We start from the raw sequence: 11,588 nt of genomic DNA on the forward strand, positions 1-11,588 counted from the left end.
ATTGTTTGATCCAATAATTCGGAGTCTTTTGGTTGAATGTCAGGCGTGTTGGTTTATCCTAATTAAGAGATGAGCCGGACTGGTCCAATTCAAGTATTTATTGAGACGCAATGACAATTATGCCAGCCTAGGCTGAATCAGTTAGCAAAAGGTAGTCAATTATGGCCCCGAACAGAAGGGGTTTGATATAATTATAACAGTAAATTTAATGTGATTGGTTATAAAAGATTTGAGGGGCGTCACCGCAAATCAATTTGGTTCTCCCTTATTGGTCCACAGCTGTAGTCCCCCGCCTCTTGTCAAGGAATCCAGGACGTGACAAGAAGCCGTCTCCGTAACACTCCTACTCTACGCTGACGGTTGCCAGACAACCCTCCCTCTCCTGATAGCTCGATGTTGTTTCATAAACTAGCCTTGAGTAGAGAATGTTATGTTTTCTGCTCCCTCAGCTGCGCTGGCTGTCCCAAAACCAAGTCACTCTGAACTTGGGATATCTGCCAGAAACTCTACATGATGGCGAATGAGTCTGAGGGAAAATAGCCTTAATATGTAAAAGTTAGAAATGCGATCAGGTTTAAAATACAGTTTATTGAATGTCGCAAAGCTAAAATATTGAATTCCTAACATAAACTAAATTTAATTTATTAATTTAAACTCAATAAAGCAACCAAACACCCCAAATCAAGTATTGGTCAAATCAAATATAAGAAAATTTGTACCAAAGATGTTTCAGAAGTTCTCACAAATATTTGTCTTTAATGTCTATGAACGTTTTAACTGGTATGGTGTGTTAAAAAAGCCAAAGCTTGAAAGGGAAAGTCCAGCAATGACAGTTTTTTGAGAGCTCCCTTAAATTGTATGACCGGATATGTACCGACCATGTTGTTGCAACAGCACCCCTCACTGACAAGCCTCCATGCCACGAGCTTTCTGCCAAGAAATCCATCGGCATAGTGGTAAATGGACAATGACTAAATTTTCCTTTTTGGGTGAGCTATCTCTTTAACATGGCGGACATGCTTGTTGGAGAAACCAACTTTTTGGAAGAAAGCAACCTACCAGGAAGAGGGGTTTGCCACTTCTTCACGTACAATATCTGACATAATTAGAATACATTTGACTCATAATATAAAAAATATATTTCAGACAGAGATATAATAATAGTTAAGATAAAACGCTAACATCCCCCCCCCCCCCCCCCTCACACACACACACACCCAGTGTGACGGCTTTATATTGCAACTGCGTCATTGAGCTCTGCACCTTCTCTCTGAACGCAGCTGGGCTTGAAGCATCGTCGGTTGCTTGTTATCGACTGTATTCTCTTGGACTTGCTGCACATTCGGGACCTAAAGGTAAAGACCATTGTGGGACATTCATTATAAATACAATGTGGCTTTTTACTCGCTGACTTCCGTGTATTTGAGTGTGTGAATCACCAATTGAACGCCAGTCTCGACTTCGCGCTGAATGTTTGTTCACATTTAACTCTGTTGTAACTTGTTTGATGTATAAATGCACCGTGTTAGAAGGAAGGTGCCGTATTCCGATCGCATTTTACATCGAAAATGAATCGAGCCTCTTTACTTTCGTTTTGACGCTCCTCTAAAGTTAGGTTTCGTTTCTCCCTGCAGCGGCTCTGAGCTCTCGTCATGGCCGCGGTGGAGCAGAGTGACTTGTCTCTCATGAGTCTGGAGGATGAGCTAACCTGCAGCATCTGCCTCAGCCCCTTTGACTGTCCGGTGACCATCCCCTGCGGACACAACTTCTGCCAGGGCTGCCTGCTCACCACCTGGACGGAGCCCTACAGATGTCCCCAGTGTCGGACCCTCTTCCACACCAAACCCGAGCTGAAGAAAAACACGGTCCTCAGCACCGTGGTGGAGGCCTTTAACCTGAGGCTGGTCCGGAGCGCGTCGAGCATGTCAGCAGAGGAGAAAGAGACCAAGGAAGAGACCCGGGAAGATGCTGTCATACGCTGTGACACCTGTATGGAAGCAGAGGCGGCCAACACCTGCCTCACCTGCATGGTCTCTTTCTGTGAGGAGCACCTGCGTCCTCACCGGGAGAACCCGGTGTTCCGTCTCCACCAGCTGATCGAGCCAGTCGGGGACCTGTTGGAGCGCTTGTGCCCGGACCACCACAAGCTGATGGATCTCTTCTGCAGCCAGCATGTCCGCCCCATCTGCAGCCTCTGTCTCCAGCAAGACCACAAGGGCTGCACCTTCACTTCTCCTGAGGACCAGAGGAAGCTCAAAGAGGTCTGCATGTGTCTCACTTTCCCCTTGGGGAGATTAGTGGACCACCTTAGCCATCTTAATCAAATGTATCTGTACAGCCCATATTCACAAATCACAATTTTAACAAAGTGATGCTTCATCTGCCCTTAACACTTTATAAATGAATTAATTAAAATATTAAATAATTCTCACTCATCTGTTATCCAACAACACAAATACTCAGATTTGATTTGATAAAGTAAAGCTTGTTTAGTTTCAACAATTAAGGAAAACATTTCAACTTGTTTTCCAGAGGAACCCCAAATTTCTCATATCAAATATTAACATTCCAGGTCTTTTTAAGAAAAAAAAACACATTCTGAAAGGGATACTCCGCTAACACTATAAAGTTTGTGATTAACCCAATAATCCTTCAGTGTAAGTGACACTTGGTGAACTGTGTTTGTGTGTCAAATTAATATAAAATGTTTCTCTGTTTGTAGTCGGAACTGAAGGACAAGTTGGACGTTCTTAATGCAAAGATTGTGCATAATGAGACCATTATGTATAAGATGAGGGACATGGAGGATATGTTGAAGGTATGTTTGTTTTGAAATTTACTAGCCCTCTACTGTAAATGATGTTATATGTTGTAGGAATTTAGTGTCCTTATTGTCATAAGGGGTACATAGTTACATTACACAGTACAGATCAGAAGCTTTAACACATTAAAAGTTGTAAAACATTACAACAAAGGAACAAATGATAAATCAGATAATGTTTAATTTAAGTACGTAATTGGGTGATTTAGTGAAGGCACTGGAAAATAGAGTTGTGTTTGACTGACTTTTTAAAGCAGGTTATGCTTTGGGCACATTTGATATCCACTGGAAGCTGTTCCAGCAGGGGGCAGCACATTCCTAATGCGATTAAGATATATATAAGATATATAGATAAACATCTTATATTTTAGGAACGCCGGTTGGGCCCTGAGCTTTTGGTAAATGAGTAAGACTTGTAGATTCAGTCCTCTAGCTAACTGGAGGCCAGTGAACAAACCTGGACATTTGAGTAATTTGCCCTCTTTTATTTCATTTAGAACTCTAGCAAACAACATTCTAAATCAGTCTATTGGTCTTTTTGGTGAGGCTAGTGAGAAGAGCAATGTAATGTTAAGTCTGGAGCATAAAATGCATGAATAAGATTCCAAATGTCTCTTTTAGACAGAATAACTCACACTGGTTTTGAGATGTCAACATTTTTTTAATTAAAATCTCTATTCATAATAACAAATAGATTGTTAGCATGGGTTGAAGTCTTGAATGCTCCAAACTCTAGGTAGGCACCAAGTTGGAAGCTTCTGTCTTTGCTCCCAAATGGAAGTATTTTTAGTATTACAGTTTCAGTGAATGTGGTATTAACAAAAAACATGTGTCTTCAAGTAGTTTTAGATTTGGCTAATAACCACCTTCTGACTAACCTTGCCTATGATTGCGATGTTTGAAATAGGCCTGTAAATACTTAAACTATAAGTGCAGAAGCGTCTACAATAATATACATACTATAAACATGAGCTTGATGACTCTGCACACATACTCATTCAACTCAGTATCTAACATGTTAAATTAAAAAAATATGGAATATGCATTCCCCTTATGTTGTTTGACTGCTGCTTTCAACTTTTTCCTTACTGATCTGTTCATGGATACTATCTTGGTCCCCTCTAGGCCTCAGCCACCATCAAGAAGAAAGCTTTGGTAGCCGAGTATCAAGAGATGCATGACATGTTGACTCAAGAGGAGAGCACTGCTATGAATGCAGTGGATCGAGAGGTGGAGACTTGTGGAACCAAGTTGAACCTTCTGAAGAAGAAGTTCGCTGAGAACATCGACCACATGAATGGGGCTAAAGAATATATCAACAATCAGCTCAGTCAGTCGCAAACACTGGCCTTCTTGCAGGTTAGAAGATCCACACTAACAATCAGTTTACATTTTAAGTCTAGTCACTATAACTAGGAGCTATTGTGACACTATTTATCTATCAAGGCCTGGTTAAGTGAGAACATTTGGTTTCAGGGGTCTTTTAAACCGAGCTAACTGTTAAGTATTAAACAGAAACTCAAATGTTTGCCAACACCAAATAAATGAAGAACCCTCCCCAAACTTATGGTCAAAGAAAATAAATAAATGTCCACTTAGATATCAATATCTTGTGAATCTGAATTAAATCAATTTGTGAAATCAGTGCCGACACCAGGCGGTATTCTGCACATATTTATAGACGACCGGAGTCCCAGCACAGATGAGGTATAAATCTGATGACAGAGGGTCCCTGCATGGGGACACAGTGTATGACCTAATTAGAATAAGTCGCTCTGAGGAGCTTGATGCAAAGGAGGCTGTACAGATGAGGTTCAGTCAGGACAAAAGAGCTGGAATGCACAAATACAAGGGTTGGCCGCCAGAGGTGCCAGGCCCCGATGGTCCTCAGAAGGATGTGCTCTCAAGGGAGGGGAAGGAGAGGCGTAAGCTGCTTTCAGAAATGCATTGGGCTCTGCAGTTCCTCAGTACTTTCTCCGGAGGCATGTGATTTCTTTCTGCCCCACCCCTCACTGCTCCACCCCTCACCTCAATGCCCTGTAGAGTTTTGTGAATGCGTATGAATGGAGAATCTACTGCACTCTTTGTGTAAAATAAAAAAGCAGACCCCATTGTGTAGACATTATCTCAAGCTCTTGTCAAACAGCTGAAGAAACTGTCGTCAGTTTCATATATTGTTGTTTGTATGAATTCCAACCGAGGCCTGGGTCATTTTCCACATTAAATAATAGTATAGCTAAATCCTGACCATTTTGGGGAAAAGCTAGGGTCCATCAAAGAAAACCAAATTGTGTTCCTCTCCTCACAGGTGTCATTTAACCTGCCTGCAGCTGTGAACTTTGACCCTTACACCCCTCGAATCAACCTGGACTCCAAGAAGGTGATGGCCAACGAGACCTTTGCTGTGACTTTAAAGGACCACCTGACCGAGCTGTTTAAACAGCCTGTTGAGTCCAGACTGCCACTGGCTAAACCAGGTAAATATATAGGTGCATTTTACAGGTTGGAGATTAACATATCAAGATGCATTAAGAAAGTATACTGAAATCAGTTGTGTACAATTTGGTTGCAGAAATGAACACTGATATATATCTGAAAGGGATACTCCGATATACGGATATCAGGGTAGCTAAATGAAGTGGTGTGGATAAAAATAAAGTAAAAGACAATCATAATGAAAATAATCTCCCATGTTCTCAGGTACAACAGCAGCTTCTGCCTCAGGGGTTTCATCTATTCCCTGCGAAGCTTCCTTCTGGAAACCTCATCTTTCCGGCAAATATTTTATGCGTGTCAAGAGTTGTATAACACAAGACAACTCACGATTCAAGAACAAAATGCACTTTCATCTAGCTTTTTGTCTTCCTATTTCAGAGCCCCTAGGAAATCCAGGATATCCCTTGTGCCCAAGTCCAGATCAAGGTCCACAGTCTAAAGCAGGACCAAAGAAGAAGCCTTCAAGTAAGAAAAAGTTCTTTTGACTCATAAACTGAGAAACTAGATTATTAGGTACACATACTTAGTTTAAATCTAATTCACACAAAGAAAAGAAATATGACCTCGAAGGTTGTAAAGCTTTTTGAAGACAACTTTTTTGTCTGCTTCAGAACAAACCAAAAAACCTCAACCCACTGAAAAGCTGGTGGGATATAATCCTTTTGCCGAGTTTGGTGGGAAAGACCCAGGTCGCCCTCCTGTTATCCAACCCAATCAGAAAACAGGTAGACACCATCTACACTGAATACAAACACATCACACTACACCTCAACAGTAGTATCTGGAGATGGTATTTGTATTTTCTTTCTTTTGTTTTAGTCCTAAAATATTCTCCACCGACTTCCGTTGCGCTCGTATGACCTTTGGACCATGATGGAAGTTGATGAAGGATCAAAATTGAAGCAGTAGAACCAGATATATTTTATTATACTTGTGAAAACAGAATGCTAATATAGCCTTGAGCTCAAGAGATGAGAGCATGAGGTCTGCTTAACTCACTTCTACCTGCATACCCTCATATGTTTGTGCCGTCCCGCTGATGCAAGCTGTGACAGTTAGTGGTGGAGCTAAGTTGGGAAAGTTTGTGCAAACTCTGCCCATTTAGAACCACCAACTTCAAAATTTGGTAGACATGTTCGCTTAGACAGATTTTCGATTTTGGTGGTCAAAGGTTCAGTCACATATAAAAGTAGTCTAAGGCTATATCTATACTGCTACGTTACATACCAACAGGCCTGAAAACGAATATGGTAAATGGTCTGTATTTATATCATGCTTTTCTGGCCCTGATGACCACTTGAAGGGCTTTTCAGTACAGTATTACATTCATACAGTGCATCTACATGCAGCACTTTCACTATGAGAAGGGGCCTTTTGGGGTTGAGTATCTTGCCCAAAAGATATTGGATGAAAATACCCAATCAGCATAAGGTTGTAAGTTTTCTGTCATAGTTTCCAAACATCTCAGTTTCTGCTCGTCCAGAGTAAAATGCAGCCGCAGAGTTTTCCAACTTCTCCGTTTTAGCGACTCTAAAATCCTGCAGTAATTTGGACGCCAGATGTATCTGTAGCAAAGTAGATGCATGTTCAAATGGAAATGTTGTATCTTTGATTGTAACGTTGTAACTGCAAGGTGATTATTCTAAAACAAATACATTTTTGTCTTCCTCTAATGTAGAACCTTCAGACATTCCTGCAAACCTTGCAAGTGCAGAAAAAAGAAGTGACCTTCTGAAATGTAAGTTTATGAATGTAGTGAGTATGTTTCTGTCATATGACAGCAGCAACCTTATTTGTTGATTGAATGTTCTTTCTTTTTTTTTTTTTTAGATGCTTCAGCACTCATGCTGGACCGTAAGACTGCCCACAAACGCATCCTGGTGACTGAGGAGTGTACTAAGGCTTCTGTGACAGATGAGCAAGCAAACTACCCCAACTGCCCTCAACGTTTCGTCGTCTGCTCCCAAGTACTCACTTCCAAGGGTTTCTCGAGCGGGCGCCACTACTGGGAAGTCCGACTGAGCTGCAACAACTTTATCGGCATTGGTTTGGCTTACAGCAGCATTGACCGTAAAGGTTCCACCAGTCGCCTGGGCCGCAACGCCCAGTCCTGGTGTGTCGAATGGTTTAACGTCAAGCTGTCCGCTTGGCATAACAGCCATGAAACCGTGCTGTGCAATCCCAATCCAAAGCGCGTAGGTGTGCTGTTAGATTATGAGGGGTGCAAGGCTACATTCTACAACGTGGCAGACAGGGCATATCCCTTCCACACGTTTGAGTTTCCTTTTGCACAAGCAGTGTATCCAGCTTTCTGGATGTTTTCCAGTGGTTCCTCCATTACTTTGTGCAAGGTGTAAGGATGTGGAGCATATTGTCATAATTACACACACACAATCAGCCTCTTGATGTCATTACTGAAACTAATATCACAATAGTTACGGTAAACAATTTGTCTCTAAATGTATGTTAAAGAAAATTGACAATTAACAAATGTAAGAGGCCGAACAGCTTCAACAAGCTGATTGTGAGGTTACAGGATGATTAGCCTCACTCATACCACTCACTACACACTGTGGTTAGCTCTGCACTCAACAAAGTAAATACAGGAATATATGGTTGTGGTTACTCCAGAAGTTTATAGAACTTGGGAGTGTCACAACTGAAATGGATGTGTGGAATCAATAGCATGCCATAGCGTTAGTCATTAGCTGTTACCTTGCCCTACAGCCGCTGAAGTTGTGTTTCTAAACTGGCAGAGCCATTCTTTTTCAGTTTAAGAAACATCAGATTGGATCAGTATAACGTGCATGTCCTGCGTCCAATGTGACTAATGCACTTAAGTGTTTCTTACCACTTTAACAGAACACACACAACTTCCTGTGCACTTGCTGTACAGCGTGTTTGTGCTTGTGTTAACCCTTTAGACTAATTATTATACACTGTAGATTGGTGATGAATAAAGAAGTGAATTCATCACACAAGTCAGTCCAGTGTTATGAAATTAAGTCTGAAGGTGAAAGGATTGATAGTTTTGGACTGAGGCAGTTTAAGTTAAAGGTCTGGGTCATGCAGCAAAAGATTTTGTGACCCTAACTTTTTTTCCTATCAGTCGATATTGATTCATTTCTAGCGACCGTAAGAATTCAGTTATTGAAAATGACATTTTTGGACTGAAAAGATAAAGACCACAACTTGTCAGTACAAATCCTTATAAATGTGTACAGAACTTGGAGTGTCACAGCTTGCTCTAAAAGAGCACTCATGTATTCCATGTATTCAACTGAAAGCAGAACATCATGAGTGTTAAACTATATTGTTGAGCATGTCTTCTATAGGTCTGCCATGTGACTGGATAGAAAAATCTGTTTCTGTGATGCAATCAGATATACCCAAGCCATCTACAGACAGCATATTGAGGTGGTGGATTTTCATATAATTTTTTTTTTTCATCGTAGCCATTTAGTTAAAGTTAAGATGTGTTGTGGATATATTGTGTCACCTGGCTCTATCTGCCCACGACGTCTTCAACTCTCTGACTTGTTTGGTTGGCGAGACCAGAAGTCACATAGACTCTGGTTTTTACATTCTGGCAGTGTCTGTCTCATCTGTGGTCTTCAAATGTTTTAATGTCAGGTTCCCTTCAGAGAGAGAGAGAATCAGCAAGGGTCCTTGTTTAGATTTAAACTTTGGATGTGGTTTTCTCCATTGAAATCTAATGCTATAATGTTCTGTGGTAAGCACATCATCATCCATACTACTATGTTGTTGTTGTTTGAAAACACCTCAACTCTGTTAAGGATACATCTGGCTTCCACATTGCACTAGTGTTTAAACAGCCTAAACAGAAGTTTGGAAACGCTGCTGGCCTGTTTCAGTCTGCAAACTCCAGGATGGCGTTTTAGTCTGGATGGGTTGAAATGGAGAATCTCTCAACCGCTTGCTGATCGGGGCTGTCAGTCAAGATGGAGCCTTCACTGATGTGTCAGGCTCCTATAACACTGGTGACATTTAGTGGCTTGTTGCCTGTTGTGGCACCAAAGTGTTTGGCCTGTGTGCCTACGGATCAGCTGAAATCAAAGCTTGTTCGTCCTGTTGATGCTAAATGGTGTGAAACCAAAAATTGGCATCAGCAGTAGACATCTACATACACATCACGACAGCAGCACATGAGCAGTGATGTTTGAACATGGTTCAGGCCAAGTACTAGCTTCTCTGCACTAAATAGGTGCTGAAGACTGCATGGTCTGATTGAACTGATAAGTGAGCCAAGGTTCAGATATGATGGCCACTGTTGTGAATCAGTCAGTTCACTGTTGGTCAATTGAAAAGATCTGTGAGGCATTGTGCCAGTGCACTTCAGGTATGGACCTTTATTTATTGGGTCACCTGCCGACATTAAAGGCTCCATGCCTCACTGCACTGTTTGCTGTTGCATTTCTTCACAATGGTACAGATGGCTTTGACAACTTATGGAGAGCTTTACCACAGCTTGACTCAACTCCTCATATTGTGTTGACACTTAGGACCAAGCTAAAACAATATGCATTGCATGGGTGTCAGGGATCAGGGGAATCAAGGGTCTTATGTTTGTTTGTTTGCAACATATGTCCCAGTGTATTGGACTTAACTTTAGACAGCATATAGTTTGAGTGGACACTGAATCAGCCTATCTGTAATCATTGTATGTTTAATTTCCCTGTGCTCACTGTCTGTGAAACGGGTCACATGTTAAGGTCAGGTTCATGAACCACAGTCATATCTGTGGTGATTTGATTCAGTGAACCCAACAGGGGGTTTATATGACAGTCTTAAAATGCAAAAAATTACTTTAACTAACATTTTTGTTTCAAATTAATAAATGTTCTTTTCTCTCTAACATGGTCTTTCTCTGTAATAAAGTGATTGAAGAAGCAGACCTGCATTTTAGGAAATATGTTTTGCTCCTTTCTTATCTACAGTCAGATGACATCAATATTCAGTAAAATAAATATACGATTCACAGAAATGATCAGTTGAATCAGTGTGCGTCAAAGTCTATCTGATCAGAGCTCCTGGTACTTTGTGGCTACCTCCTGTAATTTAAATAAAAACCATCTAGAACTGGAGCAGTGTTCATTCATTGTAAACCAGAAAAAGTGACCTGCAGTAATTGAGCTGTGGCATAAAGTCTAGCTGCAGGACTCTGAACCTGCTGCACAGAGAGCTGTTAATTCAAAGTTCAGTGGGATTCAACTCGGCACACAAAATCCATAATTGGAGAATCAGTTGTAGCTGAGCCATCGCTGCTACAGAGTGCTGGCTGTCCGTTTATTCAAAGTCTCCCAACACTGCACTTCCCTAGCCGTAAACAATACTCAAGACAATAAGTTTGAAGGTTTTCAAGATATGCAAGCCACGTTCAGAGGCTTCTGGATTTAGATGACAGATACAACGTCCAGGCCCCTCCTACACAGTCTCCAAAGCCCCTCTTCCCTTTTCCACTCCTTATAATGAAGAGCAGGCAGGTAACCACAGCAACATGAAGAAACTCTACCTGGCTCTCATTGATTGGTTTAGAAATAGGAGTAGAGTCTACCTTGACCTAACCCTAAACTTAACACAGCTATTGTTCCCTATTGAACAATATTATGTGCCCAGATAAACTGGTCTTTCAGCTAGAGGTGTTTCTTGAACAGACAGACACACCTCAACATCCTTTGTCAGTAGAGTCACGAGTCCACCTGCTGACTACTGTGTACAAATGAGGTGGAGTGATCCCGTGCTATGAAACGATAAGTATGCCTGCTCTCAATAACAAGGTGGTTCTTTTAAAACTTGAATTACTTATTTGATAGTCTCTAAACGGACACCTATACCTGACCTACTACTTTTTACAATGCGAAATATTATATATAATTTGTCATTGGGGATTTATCAGGGTGTTAGTATAGCTGAGCGTTTTGTTGTATTTTACTGTCAGGAGACCTCAGCCGAAAAAGAACACGTGAGATGATTATTGACTCGGGACGTCACACCCGTTTATTCAACGTCCACTTCCTGCTTATAACAGGAACAACACATCAACCTTCCATAATGAAGTCACTAATAAAATAGCCTTCATTAGCTTGAATTCATGCTGCTCATCTGTCAGATTTATAATGCTCTCTGTGATTACGTGACCATTTCTCCATGATGTGGATAGAGAGTACAAGGGTTCCCTACCCTATGAAGAGCTGGAAGAGAATACAGTAGGAATAATATCATGAGACGTTTACGAGTCGTGTCTATAAGT

At 41.2% G+C, this 11,588-nt stretch overlaps 1 protein-coding gene across 5 annotated transcripts; it reads left to right on the forward strand.

Annotated features, from left to right (window-relative positions):
• The first annotated feature begins 1,210 nt into the window (after positions 1-1,210).
• On the forward strand, positions 1,211-10,230 carry trim25 (tripartite motif containing 25). 5 transcript variants are annotated; one of them, XM_062387683.1, is made up of 10 exons: positions 1,211-1,355; positions 1,635-2,261; positions 2,723-2,818; positions 3,947-4,180; positions 5,130-5,298; positions 5,522-5,596; positions 5,696-5,782; positions 5,929-6,042; positions 6,996-7,055; positions 7,148-10,230. In XM_062387683.1, the coding sequence occupies exons 2-10, from the start codon at positions 1,653-1,655 to the stop codon at positions 7,672-7,674; spliced, it is 1,971 nt and encodes a 656-aa protein (XP_062243667.1). In that variant the 5' UTR covers positions 1,211-1,355; positions 1,635-1,652; the 3' UTR covers positions 7,675-10,230. The 5 variants fall into 5 exon arrangements, with proteins under 5 accessions (XP_062243667.1, XP_062243666.1, XP_062243670.1 ...); XM_062387682.1 differs by having other exon boundaries at positions 5,522-5,782; XM_062387686.1 differs by lacking the exon at positions 5,929-6,042.
• The last annotated feature ends 1,358 nt before the right edge of the window (positions 10,231-11,588 follow it).

Source organism: Platichthys flesus, chromosome 5, assembly GCF_949316205.1.
Source record: "Platichthys flesus chromosome 5, fPlaFle2.1, whole genome shotgun sequence".
In the NCBI taxonomy this organism is placed as follows: Eukaryota; Metazoa; Chordata; class Actinopteri; order Pleuronectiformes; family Pleuronectidae; genus Platichthys; species Platichthys flesus.